Source organism: Gossypium hirsutum, chromosome A05 (genome assembly GCF_007990345.1).
Source record: "Gossypium hirsutum isolate 1008001.06 chromosome A05, Gossypium_hirsutum_v2.1, whole genome shotgun sequence".
Lineage (NCBI taxonomy): Eukaryota > Viridiplantae > Streptophyta > Magnoliopsida > Malvales > Malvaceae > Gossypium > Gossypium hirsutum.
This window is the reverse complement of record NC_053428.1, coordinates 97,037,389-97,052,197: the sequence shown is the minus strand read 5'-3', so window position 1 is coordinate 97,052,197 and position 14,809 is coordinate 97,037,389. Positions and strand designations below refer to the sequence as shown.

General features: G+C 31.4%; 1 protein-coding gene across 3 annotated transcripts; it reads right to left on the bottom strand.

The window, feature by feature from the left end:
- Positions 1-1,806: 1,806 nt before the first annotated feature.
- LOC107959870 (uncharacterized) lies at positions 1,807-4,772 on the bottom strand. Of its 3 annotated transcripts, none has more exons than XM_041114186.1 (4): positions 4,626-4,772; positions 4,156-4,490; positions 3,011-3,227; positions 1,807-2,722 (listed from the first exon to the last, which is right to left on the bottom strand). In XM_041114186.1, the coding sequence occupies exons 2-4, from the start codon at positions 4,375-4,377 to the stop codon at positions 2,238-2,240; spliced, it is 924 nt and encodes a 307-aa protein (XP_040970120.1). In that variant the 5' UTR covers positions 4,378-4,490; positions 4,626-4,772; the 3' UTR covers positions 1,807-2,237. The 3 variants fall into 3 exon arrangements, with proteins under 3 accessions (XP_040970120.1, XP_040970121.1, XP_016751528.2); XM_041114187.1 differs by adding an exon at positions 2,872-2,909 and having other exon boundaries at positions 1,807-2,540; positions 4,156-4,626; XM_016896039.2 differs by having other exon boundaries at positions 4,156-4,636.
- Positions 4,773-14,809: the final 10,037 nt, after the last annotated feature.

Below are 14,809 nucleotides of genomic sequence, written 5' to 3'. Positions count from 1 at the left end.
GTAAGAATATTGAATAATTATAAATTGCTTCGAAACCATAATGAGTACTAGAAATAATATTATCCAAATACATAATTAGTAGTACACCACATGGTAACAACATTGTCCAAGTGCATAATATTACACTACATAAAAGTATCAATATCTTCAACCCTGAGAAAATTTTTGAAGCCAAATTTTTCTATGCTTCTTACTTTTAACTAAAAACATTTTGGCCTCTGATTCATGACTCCCTAGATAATCAAACACAGAACAAGTTGTCTGAAAACAATAAAGCATATCACAAGATGATCACGGATATCTCGGGGAACGTGAATAATACCTTGATTGGATTTGAAGCTATCAACCAGAAATTCGAAGCAGGCTATAGTAAATACAAACACTGCGTTGAAGAAACATCAAAAGAGCTAAGGATTGCTAAACATAGGGTTGGAGAAACAAAGAGCGAAAAGAAGCAGCTTATGAATGAAATGACTAACATGATTGAGCAACTGAAAGATCAGAAGGAAAAAGAATCTACGTTACAGGGACAAGTTGAGAAGCTACAGATTAAGGCAAACAAGGAAGAAAACGAGAAGGAGAATCTGATGAAATCGGTTAAGCAACTGGAAAATAAAGTTGAGTTGTTGGAAAATAAAGTATATTAGGCCTAGGAGAGGAGAAGAGGGAGGCCATTAGGCAACTTTGCATGTGGATAGATTACCACCGGAGTCGCTGCGATGATCTGAAGGAAATACTCTCGAAAAGTGGCAAAGCTCAGAGGGCAACAAAAGAGAAGGATGAAGGTATATTAGGCCTAGGAGAGGAGAAGAGGGAGGCCATTAGGCAACTTTGCATGTGGATAGATTACCACCGGAGTCGCTGCGATGATCTGAAGGAAATACTCTCGAAAAGTGGCAAAGCTCAGAGGGCAACCTAGAGTAAGTCCCTCATATTTTTCATTACATTAGTATGTTCATTTTGGTTCTGCATTTATGGATTGTTTTTCATTGTTTCATTTGTTTTTTTTCTTTTTATTCCACAAGTTGGGTTGTTGATAAAAGCAAATTGTCAAGGTGATGTTCAAGTTATGTCTCGTAAAACTTGGTTGCTTGTAAAGATAATTTAAGTTTTATATTTTTAATGACTATTATAATTTAAGTTTTATATTTTTTATATTAATATTAATGGATTTAATATCATTCAAACTACATATTTTTTTAACTTTACAATATATTTAAAATGAATATTTTATCTTTTTAAAAATATTTTTTTGGCAACTTTTCAACCTGAATAATCTAATGCTTATTTTGATCTCATTTGCATAATTGCATCTCATCCCTCATCAACTTTGTATTAGAACTCGAATGTATATATATATATTATGTGTTTGTGATGTTTTAATCTTCAAAGATGAAATTATATATATTCTGTTTAGAAAAATCATTTCACCCACATAATGAGTATCTTTGTATGTCAGAATGCATCCAACAAATACTTCCTTTTTATGTTTCTCCATATAGAGTGAGGTAAAATCAGTGGCATTCTTTATGTTCTCTACCAACACGCATTCAAACATGGTGAGATAATCCTCCTCCATACTCGAATTTGAGTTTGAATGTTACATCCAACATGGGTAAATTATTAAGATTATAATTAACAGACTAGCAACCCAACTTGAACCAGTTATGGCTAAAACCAGACAGAATGTCTATCGCTTCAAGTATTATCAAACCAAATAAACTACGGCCAATCTGATCAAATCCCAAGAAAAAATACTTGAAATGCAAAATTGGAATAGAAGTTAGTGCAAAAGAACACAACAGGAACATCAACTAATTACAATTTCATTTAGTTCTATAATTGTAACCAAAGCATATATGCTCTTGACTGCTGCAAAAGTTATGCACCCATATTAAGAAGGAAAATTATTAAGTATCTATAAGACCATGCCACTAGTGTAGGATAGCATTTTCAAACCAATCAAAGCTACAGCACTTCACAGAATCCAATCCTGTGACTAAATCAGTGGAACAAAAAAATCAAACACAAATGTATGCCTCTCACCAACTCGGAGATGATACCTGAACGACGTGTTATTGTCTTCACGGTCAGCTATATGAACCTGCCCTTCATTTAGAGGTCCGCCGCTTATTCACTATTGGGAAAAATAATAAAGAAAACTAACAAAAGGCCGCAATACAATTCATCTCTCACAAAAAAGGAACTTGCATCTTCAAGATCAAAACCTATACACGTTAAAGGGCTTTAAATGATTGCCTCCTCCAGTCAAGCTTCAATCTTCGGTTACAATCAACGTTTACAGGTTTCAACAATCGTTCTGCTTCTAATTCGGATTGAAGTGATGACTGCAATCTCCTTAAATGCCCATTGCACTGTTTATGGGCAGAAAGAATATTGCCACTAATATTGTGTTCATCGGGAGTGAATTTTCGCTGGTAAGGCAAGTGCCACTTTGCTTGCAAATAAGCAAGCGATCTCCATGGAGGAAATGGCATTGAGTTCTGCTTAAGAGACGACCTAGCTGCGTCGACCATAACCTGAAGTAATTGTTTCAACCTAGTCAAGGAGCCCACATAAACAACTGGAAGTGAATTCAATATTCTACCATAAGAATCAACTGCTCTAGCTATCTCAAAGTGGCTTCGGAAGTCAATATCGATAATCAAACGCTCAGAACAACCATTGTTGTAATTGACCACATCGATATACTCATGGTCACCTGCGTGTGTCGCGCATGGTTTTGTCAAATTACAATAATTTATACTTTTCAAGCAATGAAATTATCATGAATATACTTTAGAACTAGTTTAAGAGATCTCAAGGGAAGTTGATTTTCATCACGAATTGTAGAAATGAACTCTTGGATACATGTAACACAGCTCGAAAGAGGTCTCTTTTTCTACCATCTAGGCAATAGGAAACTTGAATAAAAATGATGCAGGAGCTAATAAAATCAAAGAACCTGAAGGAGATAGCAAAAATTAGAATTCAGAGACTCCTTGAATACCTCCTGGAATTTTTCCGCTACCCTGCCACCTGGACGCACAAACAGCAGCGTCATAGCCGGAAAGTCTCAACAGCTTTACCAGAGAATACCTGATGCAGCTGGCGTTACATTGCCCCGACTTCACAAAGTGTAGGTCTGTCTCACTGATGGAGAATACGAGAGAATGAACCACAGATGAAAGGTCAATCTCATATTGGCCTACCGGGTGCTTATAGTACTGCAACAAGACCGACCAAAAGGAAATAAGATAGATCAACCTTAAGTAAATGCTTTCGGTAGGAAACTGATATAGTAAAAGTACAAAGAATCATCAAAATTCACAAGATTACAGTTTCGAAACCAAATAGAGTTGAGCAATTATAGAAAATGCAGACTTATTAACACATTAACAAGGCAATCTTAAGGGAAGTTCCCAATATTTTCAGATACGTGAAGCAAATCACTATGTTACTTACAGTATGAACCTATGTTAGTCGGACTTGGGTGCATGTCGGGTATGAGTATGTATCCAACATGTTAATATACATTTTCTTCTAGGTTTTCTCATATATTTGAAGAATCATATCTCTATATCCATGTTCGGATGTATGGGGTAGTCCAAGAAAAATGAAAAATCCAGATATGAACAATGACCATATATGATATATAGGAGTTTCTAATGAATTAGCATATTCTTTAATCTCCCTAAACAGATGTAGGGGTAACAAAATGGTGACTGTTAAACAAAAATGACCAAAGCTTATAAATTTCAAGCTAGAATATTATGGTTAGATTTCCTAAGCTATAGCAGTTTTCAACAACTATCATATAGAGATTATATTATGAAGATAAGAGTCCGCAATTCTCATCCATAACCACAAAATTCATTTCTCTCAATCTCAAATTTGCAGCACCTTGATTTTGTCCTTGGAAAAGTTAAAAACAAAATGAGGACTCTCAAATAAAATGAGCAGACTTTAGAGGTCAACCCTTATTCCTTAAATAAACTAGTTCTTTCCCAAAATAAAACCCAGAACCAACAAAAAAAAAATACAAAACCCAGAAACCCCAAAGATGAAAAAGATAAAATTTCAAAAACACCCAATTATGGACAACCAGTTAATATGAATAAAAAAGAAAAGAAAACAGAGAGAGTTAATACTAACAGATATTTTATCGGCGAGGTGGATAAGATCGGAGAATCCAGAATCGCTATCGCTACTACACCAAGAATCGGCACCGGCGCTTCCGGCGTTATTTTCCAAAAAATCGCTAACCATTAAAGCCAAATCATGTTCACTTTCATGGCTAAACCCCCACAAATTAATATTGTTATTATTACTATTATTCTGATGATCCTCGGGTGGCACCAATAGGCTGCACTCCATCGCCAAAACAAACCGCCGGCGTAGGATCAGAATTTCCCCAGTCCCTTCTACCAATTCACACCAAGCATCGCGTTCCCGTAATCTAAATGAAGGGCAGGGTGAGGGTGTGTTTTCTTGTGGGAGATGATGGAGGGACGGGGAAAGAAAGAAAGAAAGAAGATGGAAGGAAGCAATAACAAGAAATCAGGTTATTATTATTATAAACAAAGTAATATGATTGGCCAAAAGGAAACAAAAGTTGAAATTACCAAATGATATGTATCCAGCAGCCCTGCTTTTATTTTATGAGCTTTTAACAATGGAGCAGACGACCCCACACGCATGGAGAGCTATCAACCCTTCATTCTTTTTTTACTCAAATAAAAGTAATTGTGATAAGAGAGAATAACAGACATAATTAAAGATTTATTTAAGAAAATTTAATTATTGTATTACGTTGTGTTCTTTTTGAAGTTACATTGTGTTAAATCTTAATTCTTATAATATATATATATATTGATCTAAAGTAATATATTGACCCAATAACGGAAACAACCATTTTTATATAAGTTAGATTTTTATCAAATGGCACTAGTTTATTAAGTCACGTGTTGTGCACGTGTATTTATTACTGTATTGGCTCGATTTGTGGAACATATGGAAAAATCCATTTACTTAAACACTACAGTAAAACTAAAGTTATCATGGTTAATGTAAATATTAAGGGATAAGATTAGATAGAGTTTAAATCCTTTAGGACTTTCATCTTGTAGATAGACACTAATCTCAATCATTGATCTAATTCAATTAGTATCATTGGATCTGGGAGAACTCAACTATAAATAGAGGCATTCCCCTCATTTTAATCACTCAGTTATAAACCTTCAAAATAATAGAATACTTTTGAGAGCATTTACTCAAACACTTGGTGTGCACCTATTTTTCTATTCATTCGTGGCTTCTTTTTTCTTTTTTTGAGTTTGCTTCCACTTTGCTTTGGTTCCTTAGAGAATTTTTGTGAGTTCTCTCATTTTTCTAGAGTAAGGCTGACTTAGGCGAATTTAAACCTAAGAAATTGCCTAAGGCTGCGCAGTTTGCCAGACTAAAATTCTAGTCCCACGATAGTTGGTATTAGAGGCAGTGTTCGAAGGTGTCGATTGAGATGACAAAAGGAAGAGACGAACAGAATGTCCCGATGGAGACCTGTGGAAAGACCAGGAAAAATAGCAGATCAAGGGATATGCTGTCGACTTTGGAAGGTCAGGTTACCAATCTCGAGGAATCCATAAGTGGTGTGAAGGAAACACTCGTGGTAGTTAAGGGATGCACTGATGAGTTAAACTCGATAAGAGAGAAGCTTGAGGACTATGTCATGGAGACTCTCAATTCCAATCGAGATGCAATGCGAAAGACTATAAATGTCGCCATGGATGATTACACCAAGAAGTTGACTAAGAAGAATGATGTTGTCGAAGCTATAACCGTGACTTTGAAGGAAAAAACTGAGGCCATGATGGCAAAATTTGAGGAGATCGAGGGAGAGCTTATTGTGTGCAGAGCTGCTGTAGGAAAAGGGATGTTGGCTTCAATCCCTAAGCAGCATAAAATGGATACCCCAAGCCGGAAGTGTTTAAGTGGATGAGGTTCACAAGAGATGTGGACAATTTATTGAATGAAGTGAAATATATATGATATGTTAATAAATTGGATTGTGATAGTGAATATGATTGAGAAATGTTATATGTGCAAAATTGTAAATGGAATTGAACATTGGTACCATATTAACTAGTCGGGTTGAGTCATATATAGTTGGCATGCCATAAAATTGCTTTGTGTATGAGATTATGTATGTAACGACCCAAAATTCAGTGGTGTCGAAAATGGTGGTTTCAAAAACCCTTTCTCCAATGCTCAAGTCCTAAATGTTATTAATTAATATTTATGATTCAATTATAGTATTATATTAAATTTTGGTCTGACGAATTTGTTAATTCAATGTTTGTTAAGGTATAAGTGTTTCAACTCTAAAGTCAGTAGTGTTGGAAAGTGAAGTATCGGGACCACGTTTCCGTATTAAATATTTATAAAGTTATTATATAGGTGAATTGAATTTTGGATAGGTAATTTCGTCGAATTTGTGACTAAGTAAAGTATAAGAACTAAATCGTAAAAGTTACAAAAGTTAATCCCTATTGATTTTTATTTATTAAAAAGGTTAAATAATATTAAACCAAGGATTAAAGTGGCAATAATTCCACCTTAGAAGATAGTGGACAGTTAATGGCTTTGTACGTTAAAAAATATTAAATTATATAATATTTATAACTTAAAGTAATGAAATATATAGTCTACCATATAATTAAAAAGAAAAGAAAGCCATAACTTTCTTCCATTCATCATTCTTGGCAGAATGAAAGAGGAAGAAGAGAACTTGGAGCTTCAACATTTTCGTCTTTCATTGATAAGGAAATTAAGATCGGTTTTTAGTAAAATTTATGATTTTGTGATCGTGATAGTTAGATTTAGTTAACTCATATGTTATTTTTCGAAAATTGTTAAAGTTTCTAAAATTATCGTTTTTGAATTCTTGAAGTTTTTTGTACTGAATAGTTAGATTTTAAGCATAAATGTGACAAATAACTATTTTGTAAAGTGAAATTATCAATTTTGTAAAAAAGGACTAAAATATAAAAATTGAAAATAATGTTGTGAAATGTTGATAAAGATAGATAGCAGAGACTCCATAATGGATGTAATTGAATCGAATTGTAAATCAAAGCTCAAATTTGAAAGTCATGACTATTTCGGTTTTAGGGCCTAAATTGAATAAAATGCAAAACCTTAGGGGACATCTAAAAAATGAAATTGAATTGATATATGTTTATAACAGGCTATTATAAGATGTTTGGATAATTTGAAATAAATTATTATAGATCAAGAATTGAATTAATCAGAGGATAATCATAAAAAAATACAAATTAGTCCTTAACACCTTGTTTGATGTTGTTTTTTTCCAGGAAAGGTCATATGAGACTTACTTTATTAATTCATGATATGTTTGTATTGTATTGTTTTACTTTTAGTTGAATTGTTATGTAAATAATGTCTTTTGGCATCAAATGGACTAAATCATAAAATCTGAATTACATGACAAATATGAATAGATACGTGATATCAAATGGATGTGACATTGTTATATTATTGGATAGTGTGTATATGATGATGTTACAAAGTTTAAATTGTAAACGGATTGCTATTTGAAATGTGAAAAGTGTGTACATAGCTACAGGGATTGTAATGAATTGTATATGGTAAAAATACCCGAGTGAACGTATTAAAGGATAGGATACGATTAACATGCCAATAGACATGCCAATAGATTTATGTTCGTGTTGTATGGGATATATGTGATGGTACAAAGATATTATTGATTATACCGAAATCCAACATTTGTTATGAATTACCAAGTTATATTGGTATGGTGAAGGGATGTATTGATACTGATTATAAGATGCCTATAGGCTTTGCACTTCAGTGCTTTGGTGTGTTGTAGTTTGAGCTCTTACAAGAAAATTTGGTGTGGTATAGTTACCTATGCATCCGAATATATTTATTATAGTTCATCAGACTACTGGATTAATGGAAAAGAGAAATGACAGTGAAATGATATGAGTCTCACGCTCACATGCTTATATGATGAATAAATTATATAAATGGTATTGTATTATGGAATTCATTTGTAAGGTAATTATTGAATAGTACATTACATGCGATCATAATATATTACTTTGTTATACATTAAACTTACCTTATCATTGTAAACTACTATGTCAAGCTAAATTGTATCAAATTATTGGATTGATATGTTTTCAACATGAGAAAATTTGAATAGCATGATAAAAAATGGCATAAATTGTATTTGTATATGAATTGAGTATCATGGTCTTGTTGTATTAATTAACTAACCTATTGGCGACTTGTGAAATTGTATATGTATGCATAAAGAAGTCAAATGAATGCCATGTTTTGTACAATTGTGTTTCAATTACTTAAATTAGGTGAAATGTCAAGGTATGTTAAGTTATTTTCATATGGACTTACTAAGCATTCGATATGCTTATTCCATTTACCTTCTTTTTCCTTGTAGGTCGCTTTGTAGAACATGTCAAGCCAAATCAACTTTTGAAGCTCACATTATCTCATACCTATTGGTAAATGCTTAAAGGTTTTTTAATTTAGATTGTGGAATATATGTCTAGGATGTTTGGATGTGAATATAATGTTTATAAGTGTTTTGGTCTATGTACAAACAGGTATAATTGCCAATGTTGAGTTTTGGTAACTTGTAATGATCTTGGTATATGATAGCTTGAATAAGGTTATGGCATGAAATTAAGTAAAAGCATGAATTGAAATGTGTGGTAAGTGGTTGAAATGGAAATGCTTTAATGACATATTTTAGGTAACTATTATGAAATGATAATAGCATGAGAGTGATTATGGCTGAGAAGTTTTGAGATTGAAACATGATGTTTATTATGTTAATTATCTTGTTGAATTTGGCATGCTTTACAAATGGTTTGGAATGTATATAGGGTTAATGTATGTACTTGCTTTGATTGGTAGTTTTTGACTTGAACCTTGGTGAATGCTTATTCTTGGTACAGTAATGGTTATATGAAACTGAGTATTTGATGGTGGTTACACATGTATCACTTGAATGGCACATTTTGGTAGTCTTTAGCATGACTATGATATTAGGGATTTGATGATATAATGGGAATGGATGAGAAGGTTACAAGTAAAGAAATTATGTGAATTAGTGTTTATATGATGTATGAATTTATTGAATGAGTTGGGAAGTTGGTGAATAGAAATATATGCATGTTTTGTATTGATTTTCGCAGGTTGGTAATGTGCTCACAAGCACAAGATAAGTTGGTGTAGAATGATATCGAATGACGAGAAATTGGATTGATTTGAATATTGTATAAAAAAGTGTGATATAATTGATATATGATATGTGATATGAATTATGTTATGTGAAATTGGATATATATAAATTGATGATGGAACTAAATGAGATTATGATATTGAATGTGAATTGATAAAATGAAATTGGATTGTTGGTATCCTATTCACTGTTCGGGTAGAGTTGACCGCGACCCAGCATGCGTGCACCGGGGCTATGAATCAATACTATTATACTTGAATATCTAGCGGCTTTACTATAAGTGTGAAATGTCAGTTGTAATTTTTATAGTGTTACAATGAAACACCCGAGTATTCCAAGGATCGAACCTAAGGGATTGCCAAATTGGTAAATGTGTTTATTAAGTTAATTACAAGTTAAACAATTACTAATCTAATCGAGTTGGAAATTATTAGTGCAAGTTAAAATAAAATAAGATTTGAGCTGAATCTAAATTAACAAATAAAAGTACCAAACTAACTTTCTTCCTTTTTACTAGAAACAATGCAAATGAATTAAAATGATGGTTGAATGAGTCATGGATTTCTAACTAAGCTAATAAACCTATGATGATTATATTGTTTGCTACTCTTAGCTAGAAATCTCCTCCCGATCTCATTTTAAACTAAAAGATACCATCTAAGATCTCTTCTCGGTCTCACTTAGGCATATAGATCTCCTCTCAGTCTCACTATTCAGCATAAGTGTATCAAAGTCCTACACAATAGAGTCTCCTCTCAGTCTCATCTATCTAAATCTTCCACTAGAGGCTTCAATTCTAGTGTAATATGCAATTTAATACACTTGAACAAACAACCACTCAAAGCATAGATAATAGCCTAACTAAGTAACCAACTTATCAATCAACCAATAAACAATTCAACACATGATTAAACTGAAATTCCACACAAGTATTTTAACAAACACATGGAAGGCATAAAATATAAAAGATAAGGGTTGAAAAAATATTCATTAATAGATAAAAATCTGATGAAGTGCGAGTGTCTAATACATCTCCATCCACAATCTTCCTACAAAAATGAAGAAATAAAAATACTACAACTAAAACAAAAAGAAAAAAAAGAGTGAAAAACTAAGCTAAGAAATATGAAAAGTAAAGAACAAATATTCAACCAAAAAATCTATCTTCAAAAGATTATAAACTAGTATTTATAGTCTGCTAACATTTAACCTTACATTGACTATTATGCCCTAAATGAAAAAGACTTGAGCTTGTTTGGATACAAAATTGCCCTTGCAATTTTTCACCCGTTGATCTGCCACAATTCATGGTGGCAAATTAGGTTCTTTTCGATACTTAATGAGCTTGTTTTCGGGATAATATAGTGTTATTGTTTTTAGTTTTACATTTTAGTCTTTAATGTTTACTTTTGGTAAAATAAGCATTTTTACACATATTTTGGTGTTATGATGACTCATTGGGCCAATATAGGCATAGGGTAGGACTGATGAGCCAATTTAGTCTGCATGACACCAATTTCAGGCCAAGGAACATTAGGTACGACGCTAGTGTCGTGATACCAGTATGCAATGTAGCAACCCCTGTAAAGTTCAGTGTCGTAACATTGGTCTTGTGGTGTCGCGACACCACTGTGACAGAGATCAAAATATTGCTGAAGGTGTTTTCATCTACACAATGTAATTTATTCAATTTAATGGCCTGTATTTAACCTAATTAAGGCAGAATGCTAAGGGGCCTTTTTTAGAGTAGATTTTGGAGATTTAATTTTAGTTTCATGTTAGTTTCAATTTAGTTTTAGTTAGCATAATTTTTGTTCTTGTTTCAAACTTGAATTTGCCTTGGTTCCAAGCTTTTGTTTCTTTAGAAATTTATAATTTTTCTTTGGTTTTCACTTGCAATTGACGTTATCTCGATGATTGTTAAAGGGTTTTCAGCTCTAGAGTGCGTCCCATATCGAAATAGATCAATTTCTCTTTTCCCTTGTCTTTAGTTTAATATTTGATTTGTATGTTTAAATTGAAGTTAGGAAAATTTGTATTTAGATCCATGAGTAGCTAAACTCGTAGGAAGATTAACTATCGGAGGTAGGATTAATTGACAGAAGAATTAGGGTTTGCCTTAGAATTAGTTAATTAGATAAGTGGTTTTTGTCTATTAGTTAATCAGTTAGAGGCCAAAAGGTAATAACTAGTTAATTATTAGCAGATTCATTAAAACCTAAATTCTGAAGTTAATTATGAACACTAACATGAGTCAATCTTCTGTCTGTCAATTGAGTGAATTTCGATTATTAATTTCATTTGATTTATGCTATCTTTGTTGCTTAATTTTGATTTGGTTTTTTGTGTTATAATTTTAGATCATTACTGTTTAGCTTTGTTAGTATAGAAAGTAGTTTTTGGTTTGATTTAATCTCCCTTGGGTACGATCCTCGGAATACTTCCCGAAATGTTTTATTGTAAACTTTCCTATATTATAATTTGGCTCGTACACTTGCGGACACCACTATTTATTTTATATATTTTTATTGTAGTATTTCCAGTCCAGACATTTGCACATCTGGTGGCTGTCACCCATTAGGCATTGGTGTGGTGACACCCAAAATAGCTGCGAACTTGTATATCTTAGGGGTCTCGGTAGGACAATCAAATATTTCAATCAAAGTCCTAGTATGAAAATCAGTTAGAATAAATAATAGATTGATCAGTTCCAAAAATTAAAATTCTTCTAGATGGTCATATAGTGGAGGCGGGTGTTCCATAAGAAACTCAAGACGTAACTAATAACTAAAACTCCAGAAGAGATTAAGGTATCTGAAACTGAAGATTAAAATAGTGAAAATAAAGAAATCTTGATAAGTTATGTCAATTTGAGAAAATGTGGAATCGATAATAAAATATGTCAACAATAGTTTTTCATGCAATATTATTGTTGAAATAATGAAATAAAAGGATAATCTTGAATAAATCTATTGAAAAATATAGATATGAAATAGATTGGTCAAAATAGAAAGACACAACTCAAGTACAATTAAACTCGTGAAATTTTTAGACCAATAATCCAAATATCTAAATGTATAAAGCCAGTGATGGTACAAATGAACTAGTTTTGCAAAACTGGAATAAAATATGAAGTTTTTTTTGCTAAGTTTTGGCATTGAGTATGAAAAGATATAATATTCTTTTGTGGTAGATGTAATAACCTTTAGATATATTATTAAACTGATAATTCATAAAAGATTTAATTTGCGTCTAATGATTGTTATTGTTACAACTTTTTATGAATCACTATATAGTAAATTTTATATTAAAATCTTTGACGGATTTAGAATGCTAGAAGCATATTAAAATTATCGAAAATTGTTCATTTATATGAATTGAAATAAGTTGAACATATGTGGCAAATTTGACTTAGTGAATATTAGTTGAAGGAGGATTATAAAATAATCCAAAATACCTATTTGTATTTTTATAAAAGAATTATGATTCAAGTTTGTTATGATTATTGTTGAAATTCTGAAGAGATCAAAATATATTTCTCCAAAATTTTCATCACTCATGACTTACAAAAAAATGATAATATAAATGCTTAGCAGATACGTTCAAATGGTCACTTGAAAAGCTAGTATTTAAGATTGAATATGTAGAATATGAGATATTATGTGATGTTTTCATGAGGGGGAGTAAATACGCATTGTTTTCTTTTTTCCTTAATTGAGGTTTTGTCTCATTGGGTTTTCCTGGTAAGATTTTTAACGAGACAACATATTATGCGTATTATAGATATGTATATTCTTTTTTCCTTCACTAGGAATTTTTTCCCAAAAGTTTTTATGTTAGTAAGGTTTTAACAAGACCCATTATCTACCAATGGACATCCAAGGGGGAGTGCTATGTCAATGTTCATCAAGATCAAGATAAGTTTTGATATACTTTAAATTCTAGTAGTAATTAGAAGTAGAGTTCTATTTCATTTATATTTCTTATGTCTATAAATATAGACTTCGGAGAAGCATTGTAAATTATTCTCATTGATCAATAAAATATGCTTTCTCTATTGTTCTCCCATTTTTTTTGTTCTTTACTTTTTGTCCTTTTATTTTATAGCAATTTGCGTAATTTCTATTTTTTACTTAAAATTTTGAAGTTTATTAAAACTAGAAACTCTAACACATGTATTTGTGAAAATAATGTATTTAGAATATATATTTGTATTTAAATATAATACATAAAAAAATGAAATATATGATTCGAAAATAAAATGTATAAAAATATCAAAATAAAATTTTAGTTGAGGAGTAAATTTAAGGTTTTACTAACTCAATTAGCATGGGTTCAAATCTCATCATATGCATATTTTTATTTTTTTAAATAAAAAATCTAAAATATATCAAATAATATAATTTATTTTAAATTTGAAGAGAAATTAAAATAATTTTCCTAACTGAACTAGGACACAGTTGATGAGTGATACCAATTCAATAAAAAAATTTATAAATACTATAGATAAAATATTCGATTATATTTATATAATGAAAGAAAATATTTGAATCCGTGAACCAAAATTCTTCTCGATTTCAACAAAAACAAAAGTTGAACATTATTTTCTTTAAATACAATTATAATTATAAATAATACATTGAAATAAATTATAATTAAAATTGTATACACTTATCCCGCATGGACAGGTGGTACCACAAAGAGCTACCTAAAAAGCATCAGTGGATGGCCCTCGACTCACACCGACCAGTGACTAGTCGCCCGAGCATCTCGCCTACTGTTAGGTCACCCATTTTTATTGAGAACACCTTTTCCATCATAAGAGGACCAATGAGGTATAGCAACCTCGTACTACCTCAGAAAGAATAATGTCAGAGTAGTACCACACTCGACGACAACCTACATAAAATGGCCTTGCCACCTAGCGACAACATGATAATTTTTTAGCCCCTCTAATAAAATTGAAAAATTGTGTATCAAATAATAATCCTAAAAATATATAACAAGGTAATTATCTAATTATATATTTATTGTTTTTAAAATTTTTTACTATACCTAATGTCACTTATGAGTTTGTTTTAACTGCAGCTGTATAGTTTACATGAGGAAAGAGAAGAGAGGGGGGAATAATGTAAATTCAACTCAATTGAATCCAAAATTGATAATTTATTCAATTTGATAATAAGCACGATCCAATCAATAAATAAATAGTTATATATATTGTTTATAAAAAAATTATAATTAAGTAGAATATGTATTACATGCATATGCATGTGAAAACTACGTATTTAGAAATTGAAGTGTATTTAAAAATAATATACAATAAATAATAAAATGTTATAAAATAAAGAGAGATGGAGAGAATAAAGAACAAAAAAAATATGAAAGCAATAAAAATGTACTTTATTGATAAAAATGGATGATTACAATGCTTCATCAGAATCTCTATTTATAGGCATAAGAAGTATAAAAGAAGTAGAAATCTAATTCTAATAAATA